Raw genomic sequence first — 14,355 nt, forward strand, 5'->3', positions numbered from 1 at the left:
CTGGTTTATACTCGCCGCGTCAGCACCAGCGGCAAAAATTACGCGAATACTGAGGAAAGGATGGAGGAAGGGATGGAGGATTTGGTTTTCAAGTGAAAGTAAAATACAAGACTGCTTCTTAAACCAGAGAAGGTGAACATGTTGGTTTTGTATTTGCTGTTTATCTCACGTTACGCTATGGAGGCTTTCTTTAAATGTTCTTTATTTATTTGATTCCTCCGTGTTTGCTAAACGTTCTGGTGTAGCCTATGCCATGCCTCGTCTTATTCGTTTGTTAATTACATTATATAAGTTAGTTTGTAGCCTACTGTTTTATTGTTGTTGTACTTTTTAGGCTTGCTGTGATAGACGGTGTTGGCGGTGATACCGGTGTTAAGCCACAACACCGGTTACATCACTTGCCCACCGCGGCACCTTCCCCCACCGTAGATTTTTTTTATAATAATAAAATTTATTTAGTTCAGTTAGAGGACACTACAATTAAAACTGATCGCAGCTGCTCAATGCAGCGCACCGAACGAACAACAGTCGCGCATCACAGATCAGATTTGATTTAAATCACGTGAGGAGAGTGAGTTGAGCTGACTGACGAGAAGAGTGAGGTGAAAAAGACAAGACAATGGCGGAAGACTTTCAAAACGAAATGTAAAAGTGCCGTTTTAAAAATAATTTGGATTTTGAAAAGCCTGTTGACTTCTGCCATTAATCTACGTGATAATGGAAGTTTTTTTAAACATTCGTTTCTCATTTATTGGTTCCACAGTATTTGCTGATTTTTATTTTATTTAAACTGTGTATTTTTATATATTTTTTTCATTATTTTACATCAAGGTGTATGTCGTCCATGCCTCCAAACATTCGTATTCGTTTTGCTAATAAACATTCTATGTTTCATAATTATTTGTTCCTCATTCTTTACTAATTTTTAGTTTTGTATACCTATTTAAACTTTGTGTAAGTTATTTTATATTAGGCATAGCATGGTGTATTTTTATTCATTTTGTTAATAAAAGTTCTATGCTCTACATTGTATTTTGTTGTATCTTGATGCCAAATTGCTGCTAATTTAAAAGTGAAAGTAAAATGCGCACGATGCTTTTATAAGCTATTTAAGGAAAGTGAGGGAAAACTCGAACAAAATAAACAAAGTGAAAGTAAAATGTGCAGGGTGCTTTTTCAAACTAGGCTATTTAAAATTTAAGGAAAGTGAGGGAAAGACGGAAAACTCAAACAAACTAAAAGCAAACAACTGCTTGATACCGAATTGCCGCTAATTTGAAAGTGAAAGTAAAACGTGCATGGCGCTTGCAGGCTATTTAAAACCAAAGGAAAGCGAGGAAAAGAGGGAAAACTCAAACGCCCCCCCGATTATATTAGACACACATGACACATTTTGGTAAGCCATGCTGTATCTTTCAACATCTTATGAAGTACATTTATGTTTATTTGCTAACTTATTAAACTGGAAGACTTGAACTTGAACTGAGGTACAATAGTGATCGGTCACGTCACATTTAAAAGCGTCAAAATGGCATTCATTGTTAGTATTTCGTGATAGAATGTACAGGATTTGAAAGCTGAGAGTTTTGTTTCTTATAAGTAAGAAAGCACAGAACTTTGTGATTATTGGAAGCGAGGCGTGGTACAAATGTTTAGTGTATAGAGAAAAACTGCGGATCTGGCAATACTGACTTGAACTACGGGTGATTCATCTGGTCAAATAGAGCCTGCTTTAATGTAGCTTTTTTAACTGTTACTGCCTTATTGACACATTAATTTCGACAGCCCTAAATTCAACAGAGATTTTCTTCACTCAGAGTATGAGTTGCAGTCCGACACGTTTTTTTCCGGTGCCTTTTGATTGACAGGATATAATCGGCCCTGATCATCGCCTGATTTGGAACAATCGGCCGATAGTGAAATAAATTGCTTAAATTGTTCCTTACGCTGGGATCCTTATGAAATCTGTACAAAGACGTGAACGAGCTGTTTAAACCAAACGCATCAAAGCGAACAATCTTTCACTGCATTTGTCCTGACGACAGACTCAAGTGAACACATCTGTTTACTGTATCCAGTGTAATTTCTATTATCGGCCTATACCGATTGTTGGCCGATACATCGGTGCATCTCTAATTGATGACATTATTTTGAACAAAAATTTATTTTTCTTGCCCCAACTTCCTGTTTCAGTAGGAAATACATTAACACAGGAACGAAACTGCACTTGTCTGTTGATTTCATGGGATCTTTAATGTTGTTCTCATTTTATTTTGTGAAACACTGAAGAGTATCAGAACTGTGATGTAGTGTTTGGAAATGAAGTAAATTATATTGAGTTGCGTTTTCCAGTCATTTTCAGCTATTAGATCGCTGTCAGCATCTTTGTTCTTTTTATTTATTGAATTATTTATTTGTTTTTGACATTTTAAAATGATCAAAAACAATTAGCTAATTAAATGCACATTTTTCTGTAAATAATGATTAATCACACAAAACAAATTAACGTAGAATCAACATAAAAGTTCATGCTCATTTTGACAGATCTAATATATAGTCTTTCTCAGAAAAACTAACCAAAGTATTGATGACATTATTTTGAACAAACATTTGTCCAAAAACAGCCTTTTTACTTGCCCCAACTTCCTGTTTTAAAAGGAAATACATCAACACAGAAACGAAACGGCACTCGTCGAGTGATTTTATGGGGTCTTTACTGTTTTTTTGTTTTCACTGTAAAAAATCTAAAGTTGAGAAAACAGTAAAAGTAAAAGCAGATTTTTTTTTTCAGATGTTTTCAGTTTATACAACAAAATGTTGCGAAAACTCAAAAATCTACAAAAACAAGTTGATAACTCAAAAATCTTTTTAAACTTAAGTTTTCTCAACTTTTGATTTTTTTACAGTGTTGATATGAGTGATTTAATTCTATTTTGGGAAACATTTGACTGAAGAACATCAGAAAGGCTGAACTGTGATGTAGTGTTTGGATAACTTGATGCATATTGTGATGGTTTTCGGCCTCTCTGTCCTCCAGGTTTCATCCCAGTCTGTAGTTTGGGTCTGTCTCAGGTGGGCCGTATGAATCTGGGGAAGGACGCCAGCACGTTTAAGTTCTACACCATGTGTGGTCTGCAGGAGGGCTTCGAGCCCTTCGCTGTTAACATGAACCGCGAGGTGACCATGTGGTTCAGCAAACGCCTGCCCACCTTCTGCAACGTGCCCAAAGACCACCATCACATCGCGGTGATTATCCATTGCAGTCGAAGCTTAATGAACCGCTTTTGTTCCTGAAAGAGCTGTTCTGGCTCCTCCAGGACCTCACAGAGTCATTCGTATCGATTCGGATGGAAACCTTCCAGATCAATATGAATGCATCTGTGCTGGTCCTGTTTCAGGGTTTGTGTGGCTATAAAATAGTCTTTAAAAGTCTTAATTCCACAAAATAAGACCTTACAAACGTCTTAAATCAGAGCAGAAAGTCTTAAATTCATAAAGTCATGGTATTACACTGCAAAAAATGATCTTTATCACTTTCTACACTGTAAAAAAATATTTTATGAATTTGTAAATAAAACAAAGGTTACTGCGTGAGTTATGAGACAGTATAATACAGTTTCAGTCTTTCTAAATTCAAAATTTCATGATTAATCCAATGTTACGTAACATTTCTTTGCAATTATTTGTAAAATTTACTAGCAATTTCTGAATTAAATTGTTTCTAAACCAAATTTTCTCAGTCTAGTACAAATTTTAAAATCTTGTATAGTAATATAATATTAACTGCTGTATTTTTGTGTGTTTGGGGTTTTTACTTTGTGTTTATGTAACTCTTGAATTATTCCAACTCCGTGTTTTGCCATGAGTATAGCCTTAGATGCTGACATGGTAATAAAACTAAAATAACTACGACTTCTCCTCAGTGTAGTACTAATATCTAAACATCCTAAAATCAACACATATTTACTGGAGATGCAAAATGAAGATATTTTGTTTTCTGAAAAATTTAACAAAATTAAGTGATCTTATGATTAAAACAAGAACAAATATCTGCCAGTGGGGAGTTAAAACATAATTTAACTTGAATTAAGTAGATGTTTCTCAGCCCATTGGCAGATATTTGTTCTTGTTTTAATCATAAACTCACCTGATTTTGATCAGTTTCTGAGAAAGCAAGACTTCTTATCTTCTGTCATTTTGCATTTCCAATAAATGTGTCTTGATTTAAGAATCTTTAGACATTTGTACTAGAAAACAAGACAATACTGAGGAAGAACAATATTTTTTTGCAGTGTGATCAGAAGTTACAGAAAAGTATCGAAGTTAAGCTGTTGTTTTGTGAAAAATTAAGGGAAATCCATACGAAGCTGCATTTTCAAACTTGCAAATACAACACTGTGCTCCCTAGACGAGAACATTTGTGACCCTGGACAACAAAACCAGTCATAAAGGTCAATCTTTTGAAATTGAGATTTATACAACATCTGAAAGCGGAATAATTAATCTTTCCATTGATGTATGGTTTGTTATGATAGGACAATATTTGGCTGAGATACAACTATTTGAAAATCTGGAATCTGAGGGAGCAAAAAAATCTAAATATTGAGAAAATCTCCTTTAAAGTTGTTCAAATGAAGTTCTTAGCAATGCATATTACTAATCAAAAAATAAGTTTTGATATATTTACGGTAGGAAATTTACAAAAATATCTTCATGGAACATGATCTTAATATCCTAATGATTTTTGGCATAAAAGAGAAATGTATAATTTTGACTATTGCTACAAATATACCTGTGCTACTGATGACTGCTTTTGTGCTCCAGGGTCACATATTGTGTTCCCTTCTATTTTCATTTGTCAATTTTCTTTGATTAGTCTTGAAAAAGTCTGCAGAAAGCTTATGAATGCACGGCGTTTGAATCCCATCGTGTGTGCAGGTCACCCGGATCGACGGGACGGTGGACGGTCCGCCGTGTCTCAAGGTCACTCATAAGATGTTCGGGGCTCAGAACAGCAATGCTGACATGGTGTTCTGCAGACTCAGCATGCCGGTGGAGTTTCACTCCTGCTTCAGGAGCAGCGCTTGCACGCCCATCAACGGCCTGTGTGAGGACGAGCCGCTCAAGATCAAACACAGGTCAGACCTCAAGAAGTCTGCTCATCTCTTTAAAAGGGTCATGACATGAGAAATCAAATTTGCCTTGATCTTTTGGCATATAAGAGGTATTTGTACCATTAAAACATCCTGCAAGTTTCATAGCATAAAACCACCTCCTCATTATAGACAAAGCATTTATTTAATCAAACTCCAAAAACGGCTCGTAATTCATTTGTAAATAATTCATTTTTCCCATGTGCAAAAAAACTTTATTAACATCATAGGGTAAACCTCAAGGAGCATATTAAAATTAAATATAATCCATGTCATGACTCCTTTAAGATATTCGTGTGATTCAGTCATTCTGAAGGCTCTTAATGGCTTCTGGAGACCTTCAGAGAACAGGTCTGTCTTTGTTTGATCAGTAGTGTGTGTTTATCATGTGAATGTTTCTGAAGGTATCCAGTGAAGTCCACCAAACACTCGGATGAAGGCAGGAGGACAGATTACAGCAGCATCACTACAGTAAGTCATGAAGTTCAGCAGTGAAACCTCTTCTCATCCAGAACCGTTTATTCTTTATGGCTGTTCTGAGAATAAAGGTTATTGATATTTAATTTAGATTCTTTTTATTTGTGTTTTTCATTGTCAATGCTTTCTAAATTCTTTTAAAGCACCAGTGAAATGAAAATTCTGTCATTATTTAAGGTGCATTCACTCCAAGAACAACGATACCTAGAGTGATAACTATAACAGTATCTATAACAGAATAATGATAAATATAACTATAAATGTAACAGTAACTATAATAACTAAAGCAACGTTTATTTTGACTGAGCTGAAAACGGCTCACATTCTCCGTCTTGTTCGCTGTCGTCGTTTAATAGTTCTGTCTAATATGGATAGAAGTCTGTCTAATAATCAGATAGAGCTGTTAAACAAAGGATTTAAAATGTATACAAAAAAGTATTATAACAATTGCTTTTATATTATTAGTAGAAAAGCAAACATTATAATACTTTCTCATTTGCCGTCAGCATTCAGCAAATATGCATTTATATCATCAAGTCTCTGAATGACTAATGAACATTTAATTTCAGAAACCTTGCAAACTTAGTCGAATCAAGCTGTGAGATCCTGTGAAGTGTGCATTTGTATGGTGTATGATCGCGTGTTCTCTGTGTGACGGTCGGAATTGAATACGGACAGAGGAGAGTTTAGCTTCACTGGAGTCGCGTGATTGAAAAAACTTTAAACTATGCTGCTCTTTATCCATTTGCCCATTGCCATATTCATGTCATTTTCACTGTGTGCTGTATGTAAAATGAGTGTTACCTTGGCTTTATTTAAAAAAATATGATTCCCAATGCACTCAAGCTTCCCAGAATACTGAGTGCTTACAGTGTTTACTTCCTTTTTAATTATATTTTTTATTAAACATTTATTTATTTGTGAAAAATACTTTGTCATCTAATATATGTTTATTTTTACACATTTATTTTTTAATCCATTTTCAAATGATTTCAAATTTCTTATATAATTAAAATACATAAAATTATATCGGCTTTATACCGGCCACCCTGCTTTCCAAGATATCGGTATCGGCTGTCAAAAAACCATTATCGGTCGACCACTAGTTTTTATAATCTTGCTCGTCTGTAAACCACTTTCGTCAGCCTGGTGGCTGTTGTAAATATGGTATACAAATAAAACGAACTTGAACTTGATATACCGCCCAGCCCTAATTGGCTGTTAATGTGACGTCTGCGTCTGTCTCCCGCAGTACTATCATTCGGTCCGGATATTCGCGGGTCAGGACCCGTCCTGTGTGTGGGTCGGCTGGGTCACGCCTGACTACCATTACTACAGCAATCACTTCAGCCTCAGCAAGAACCGCACGGTGACCGTCACGCTGGGGGACGAGCGGGGGCGCGTGCACGAGAGGTGAGCGCTCGCCGTTAGCTGTGATGTGCTGTGATGGGTCATGTGACGCACTGACGTCTCTGTGTCATGTGACAGTGTGAAGAGGAGTAACTGTTACATGGTGTGGGGTGGAGACGTTGCTGGCGCCGCACAAGCGTCCAGCCGCAGCAACGTGGATTTAGAGATCGGATGCCTCATCGATTTGGCCACCGGTCTGTTAACGTTCACCATCAATGGCAAAGAGCTTCCCTCCTCATACCAGGTACTGTCAGCTACTACCATAACTATAACCATAACTATAAACAACCATAATTTACTAAGAGCTTTCCACACCATAACAGGTGCCGTCAGCTCATAATTAAACACTACCATAACTATAACCATAACTATAACCAACCATAACTCACAAAGAGCTTCTCACATCACACCAGGTGCCTTCTTCACACTTCATATTACAATAACTATAACAATGTTTATAACAATAACGATAACTAGAATAATAACTATAATACCATACAATAATAAATATAGCTACAACTATAAGAATATCTGTAACTAAACAATAACTATAATGATAACTAAAAAAAATACGGAAAATAACTAATGATAAATGTAACAATAAATATAGCTATAACTATAACAATATCTAGAACTATAACAATATATTTAACTATAACATAACTAAAATAACTATAATGATAAATGAAATAAATATAGTTATAACAATAACAATATCAGTAACAATAAGTGTACAATAAGTAACAATATGATTACTATAATAACTGTAATGATAAATGTAGCCATAATAACTATAATGATAACTATAACAGTATCTACAATAATTATATCTATAACTATAACAGTAACAATATCTGTAACAATATCTATACTTATAATGATAAATATAACACTAAATATAGCCATAGTGATAATTATAACAATATCTAACGGTTACGATAACTATAATGATATATATATCACTGTAACAGTAACAATACCTGTAACAATATCTATAACTATAACAATAACTATAATGTTAAATGTAACAGTAAATATAGTCATTATGATAATTATAACAATATCTACAACTGTTAAAATAACTATAATGATAGCTATGGTAAGTAATATGTTAAATATAACAATAAATATAGCAATAGTGATAACTATAACAGTACTATAACGATAAATAAAACACCTATGACAAAGAGCATCTGATCTCATATCAGACAGCATCAGCTGATGTAGTGAATCACAACACAAACACAGATGTGATTTATGTAATGTCTGAACTGAGTCTGATGTTCAGGTGGAGCCCAGCACAAAACTCTTTCCTGCGGTGTTTGTGCGGCCGACGAGCTCCAGTCTCTTCCAGTTTGAGCTGGCCAAAATCAAGGTGAGGACATCCTCATGTTCCCATAGCCTCATACCGTCATATTAGTCATTATAAGAGAAACTAACTGGATCTGGATCTGCAGAACGCCATGCCCATCTCGTCGGCCATCTTCAAGAGCGAACACAAGAATCCCATTCCTCAGTGTCCTCCACGACTGGACGTCCAGACCATTAACTCGGTGCTGTGGAGCCGAATGCCCAACACCTTCCTGAAGGTGGAGACGGCTCGAGTCAGCGAGAGACACGGATGGATGGTGCAGTGTGTGGAAGCGCTGCAGATGCTGGCTGTACACATCCCCGAGGAGAACCGGTGCATGCCTGCACATAAACCCATCACATTTCATTACAGCGACTTAAAAATAAGAATGAAAAAAATCAGTAATCAAATCAAACTAATGTGTAAATTATTGACATGTATTTTATTTAGAAATCTAATAAATTATTATAAATTATTACATATTAAATAAAAAATGTAAATGTAGTTTTTATTAATACATTTTAATACATTTGTAGATGCAAAATATAGTTATTATATATTAATGATATACGTTTATAAATTATATTTATATAAAAAAATATTAAAAATAATAAAAAATTCACATTTTTCAATATCTGTGAATATAATATATATTTTCATTAAAAGTAAATGTTTATAAAAATAAATGATTTATATTCTATTTTAAATATAATTAATAAATATATAATCGACAAAACTAAATACATTTATGAGGATTATGCATTTAAATTTAATTGAAATTACATTTTTTTAAATAAAAATTTAAATTGAATTATTTTTTTGCATTACAATTAAATCTATAAATGTAAATTATTTATGTGTATTATATTTATGAATGTAATTAATTGAATATTTCCAATACAAAATAAATACATTTATAAGGGTAATACTTTTAAATTAATTAAATTGAAGTTCAGTTTTTATAATTAAATTAAATGTATAAATATAATACATTTTATTTATTTTTAAAATAAACTACATCTAGAAATATAAATTATTTGTGTTCATTATATTCATGAATAAAATTAATTTATATTAAATTAATAATGTTTTATATTTATAAGTATAATACATCCAATGTATTTTAGTTCATTTTTAAAATGGAAATCAAATTTGTCTAGAAATAAATTATTTTTATGTATTATATTTATAAATGCAATTAATTGTTTTTAAATAAAACTTATATTTAATACATTTGTATTATTAATTTATTATTTTATTATAAAAATATAAAAATGTATAGTATATATTTATAAATAATTTTAAGATTTAACTGAAATTAAATAATTTATAAACATTATTTACAAATATAATGCTATCAAGTTCATTTCATTGATCTTTTTCATCATCAGATATTTATAAGATATTTATTAACATACAAGTTTGATGTATTTTAAGTATTTTTAGTTATGTATTGTTTTTTTTAATTAAGTACTTTTATAAATATGCATATATTAATTAGGTGTATAACTGATGCTGCATCTGTAAGTTCATGAGCTGATGGTTAATGCTCGTTCTGCAGGTGTGTGGACATCATGGAGCTGTCGGAGCAGGCGGAGCTGTGTAAGTTCCACTATCACACGCTGAAGCTGTACTGCGCTCTGTGTGCTCACGGGAACACGCGGGTGGCGCACGCTCTCTGCAGTCACCTGGACCAATCGCAGCTGCTCTACACTATTGATAACCAGTACCTGTCAGGGCTGCTGCGTGAGGGCTTCTACGACGTCCTGATCAGCGTTCACCTGGAGACGGCCAGAGCCGCCCGCCGCATGATGAGCAGCGAGTTCATCGTCCCCATCACCAGCGAGACGCGCAGCATCCGGCTCTTCCCCGACGACTGCAGACGCCACCGGCCCCCGGGCGTCGGCCTCAGCACGTCCCTCAAATCCCGACTCGGCTTCGCTCCGCCGTGCTTCATCAGCGGCCGGCGCGAGCAGCACCTGTTCAGCCCTGAGATCCCGCTGGAGGTGCTGAAGGAGAAGGCCATCAGCATGCTGACTGACGGCGTGCAGGTTTGAGATTTATCCATTCCATATATCTTGTTCTGCTTTTCGAGTCCGATTCTGCCTATCGAGTCCGGTTCTGCTTATCGGTTCTACTTATCGAGTCCGGTTCTGCATATCGAGTCCAGTTCTGCTTATCGAGTCCGGTTCTACTTATAGAGTCCGGTTCTGCTTATCGAGTCTGTTTCTGCTTATCGATTCAGATTCTGCTTATCGAGTCCGGTTCTGCTTATCGGTTCATATTCTGATTCTTCTTATCGAGTCCGGTTCTGCTTATCGATTCATATTATGATTCTGCTTATCGAGTCCGATTCTGCTTATCGAGTCCGGTTCTGCTTATCGATTCATATTATGATTCTGCTTATCGAGTCCGATTCTGCTTATTGAGTCCGGTTCTGCTTATCGAGTCCGATTCTGCTTATCGATTCTGCTTATCGATTCAGATTTTGCTTATTGATTCCATTTCTGCTTATCGAGTCCGATTCTGCTTATCGATTCCAGTTCTGCTTATCGAGTCCGGTTCCGCTTATCGAGTCCATTTCTGCTTATCGGTTCAGATTCTGCTTATCGAGTCCGGTTCCGCTTATCGAGTCTGGTTCTGCTTATCGATTCTGCTTATTTCTGCTACGGTTATGCCTGTCGTTTACACTACTACGGCATTTTCGACCCTCAAAAATGGAAACTTTTGAAAATGATGGCGTGGCTGCCCTACATTCGCTTTGCGTATCCTTGACGACTGTGTAAACAATAACTCATGCTCATTGTTTTACCATTAGATTTGTTTTGGTAGATTCCCCATTCGTCCGCTCCAAGCACATAGACACATTCGCCATCTATATAATAGGGCATCTACCTATACATATCTATGGTTATACCTAGGGATGGGTATCGTTTAGATTTTATCGATACCGGTACTTTTCGATACTGTTATCGATACTATTTAGTGCAAAAAGATATGATGTGAAAAGTTGTTGAAAATTTCAAGTTATTTTATTACTGCTGAACTTTAGCAACTGTATTAAAGTTTTTCAGTCAGGAGCAGGAAGTTATTTTTCTCTTTTGTGTTTTATTTTATTAACGTTAAAGGAATTGTTAACCCATAAATGAAAATTGTGATAATTTACTCACTCTCAAGTTGTTTTAAACCTGAATGAGTTTCTTTCTTCTGTTAAACATAAAAGTTATTTTAAAGAATGTATTAATTTTTATTCTTGTGCTGAACACAAAATAAGATATTTTGAAGCAAACAGTTGCTGGTCCCCAGTGACTTCCGTTTTTAATTTTTTTTTCTACTATCAAAGTCTTTTGAAGTCAAAACATTCTCATTATGGCCACTGTCATCTTGCGAAAATGACGTCACTTGAAGCCCGAGTCTGTTCAGTAGAGATTCGTTGGAGCCCGAGTCTGCGCAGAAGAGATTCATTTGAAGCCCGAGCCTGCACAGTAGAGATTCGTTTGGAGCCTGAGTCTGCACCCCGAGTCTGCGCAGTAGAGATTCATTTGGAGGCAGAGTCTGCCCCCCGAGTCTGCACAGTAGAGATTCGTTTGGAGCCTGAGTCTGCACCCCGAGTCTGCGCAGTAGAGATTCATTTGGAGCACGAGTCTGCACCCCGAGTCTGCGCAGTAGATATTCGTTTGGAGGCCGAATCTGCGCAGTAGAGATTCATTTGGAGCACGAGTCTGCGCCCCGAGTCTGCGCAGTAGAGATTTGGTTTTGGCCCGAGTCTGCGCAGTAGAAATTCGTTGGAATCCTGAGTCTGCGCAGTAGATATTCGTTTGGAGCCCGAGTCTGCGCAGTAGAGATTAGTTTGGAGGCCGAGTCTGCGCAGTAGATATTAGTTTGGAGACCGAGTCTGCGCAGTAGAGATTCGTTGGAATCCTGAGTCTGCGCAGTAGAGATTAGTTTGGAGACCGAGTCTGCGCAGTAGATATTCGTTTGGAGCCCGAGTCTGCGCAGTAGATATCCGTTTGGAGCCTGAGTCTGCGCAGTAGAGATTCGTTTGGAGCCCGAGTCTGCGCAGTAGAGATTCGTTTGGAGCCCGAGTCTGCGCAGTAGAGATTCGTTTGGAGCCTGTGTCTGCGCAGTAGAGATTCGTTTGGAGCCCGAGTCTGCGCAGTAGATATCCATTTGGAGCCTGAGTCTGCACAGTAGATATTCGTTTGGAGCCCGAGTCTGCGCAGTAGATATTCGTTTGGAGCCTGAGTCTGCGCAGTAGAGATTCGTTTGGAGGCAGAGTCTGCCCCCCGAGTCTGCGCAGTAGATATTTGTTTGGTGGCAGAGTCTGCACAGTAGAGATTCGTTTGGAGCCTGAATCTGCGCAGTAGAGATTCGGTTGGAGGCAGAGTCTGCCCCCCGAGTCTGCGCAGTAGATATTCGTTTGGAGGCAGAGTCTGCACAGTAGAGATTCGTTTGGAGCCCGAGTCTGCGCAGTAGAGATTCGGTTGGAGCACAAGTCTGCGCCCCGAGTCTGTGCAGTAGAGATTCGTTTGGAGCCTGAGTCTGCGCAGTAGAGATTCGGTTGGAGCACAAGTCTGCGCACCGAGTCTGTGCAGTAGAGATTCGTTTGGAGGCAGAGTCTGCGCAGTAGAGATTGTGAGGTGGAGCCACGGAATCAAAAGAATCAAAGTCCTGCCCAAACTCCCGCAGACCCAATCGCAAACTCACAATCATGACACCACACCCCATTTCATTTCATTCATTTCACTGTTTAATTTTACGGTGTAAAATGGACCCGGTTCTCTACGTGCAGGGCGGAGGAGACCACATCCGTGACCCGGTCGGAGGAAGCGTGGAGTTCCAGTTTGTGCCTATCCTGCATCTCATCGGCACGCTGCTCCGCATGGGAGTCCTGAGCAGCTGCGACACGCACAAGATCCTGCTGCTGATCGAGCCTGGCGTGTTCGGAGAGCGCAGGGACCACGCCAAAGAAGGGCTGACAGGAGCCGAGGAGAAGGCGGTGGAAGCTGGAGAGGAGGAGGAGCGAGACGGGAGAGCGATTGTGAAGGGCCTGCTGGAGAAGAAGCTCCCCGAGTCTGTCAAACGACAGGTGAGAGCAGCACTGATCTCTTCAAATATTATATACACACTTTTGCACTGCAGACAAAGATTATTCAAGTATGTTTTACAGGAAAATATCATTTTAGTCTTTCTACCTCAAATTGTCACTTTTAAAGGGGTGGTTGACTTTGTTTTCTAGGCTTGATTGTGTTGATGGGGTGCAGTCTAACATGTTCATGCTCTGTTTTTTTAAAAAACGCATTATTTTTCACATAATTTAACTTTATGCTACACCACTCTGTCCCTTCGCTGATAAATGCTCTGATGATTTCCTGGTTTTATGAAGCCCCTCCCTCAGAAATACGCAATGGGCTGAGATTGGTTAGCTGGCCCAGTGTGTTGTGATTGGCTAAACCCTGTAATTATTTGTGAAACGTACTAGCAGCTTCTGAGTGAAAATTGTTTCAGCATCATTTTATTTTTCAGTGTAGTCAGCAGTTATGTCATTTTTAATGCAAAGATGACATTATTTGATATGTCTTTTTTATGGGTTAGGGTTAATGGGAGTGGTAGGGTTAGGTTAGGTTTAGGTCAAATAATGTCATCTTTGCATTAAAAATGACATAACTGAGCGAATGACACTTAATGACAGTTGTTATAAACATGCATAAAAAACCTTCATATTCATGACGTGTCATGTCATGATTATGAAGGTGTCATGTCAGTCTTATGCACATCCCTTCAAGTAAAGTGTTACTGACAGTTCTTACTGCTTTTCCTTCACTACCGCTCTAACAATCTATTTTTTTGTTTTAATAAAAATTTAAAATGTAGTTTTGTAAAATTTAAGACACACACACACAGACACACAATTTATATTTCTTACAGATTTACAATATACAGTATATATGTGTGTGTGTGTCT

At 37.3% G+C, this 14,355-nt stretch overlaps 1 protein-coding gene across 1 annotated transcript in view; it reads left to right on the forward strand.

Annotated features, from left to right (window-relative positions):
• The window catches only part of LOC306886314 (ryanodine receptor 3-like), a gene marked incomplete at its 5' end in the record, with an annotated part of 172,700 nt that overhangs the window by 73,300 nt on the left and 85,045 nt on the right, over positions 1-14,355 (forward strand). The window contains 9 exons of the mRNA XM_079443321.1: positions 3,038-3,246; positions 4,939-5,138; positions 5,558-5,624; positions 6,883-7,043; positions 7,119-7,284; positions 8,329-8,415; positions 8,498-8,724; positions 9,953-10,442; positions 13,184-13,480. Of these exons, the coding sequence (XP_079299447.1) occupies positions 3,038-3,246; positions 4,939-5,138; positions 5,558-5,624; positions 6,883-7,043; positions 7,119-7,284; positions 8,329-8,415; positions 8,498-8,724; positions 9,953-10,442; positions 13,184-13,480 (1,904 nt within the window). The remainder of the gene's footprint in view (positions 1-3,037; positions 3,247-4,938; positions 5,139-5,557; positions 5,625-6,882; positions 7,044-7,118; positions 7,285-8,328; positions 8,416-8,497; positions 8,725-9,952; positions 10,443-13,183; positions 13,481-14,355) is intronic.

Source organism: Barbus barbus (assembly GCF_936440315.1).
Source record: "Barbus barbus genome assembly, chromosome: 20".
In the NCBI taxonomy this organism is placed as follows: Eukaryota; Metazoa; Chordata; class Actinopteri; order Cypriniformes; family Cyprinidae; genus Barbus; species Barbus barbus.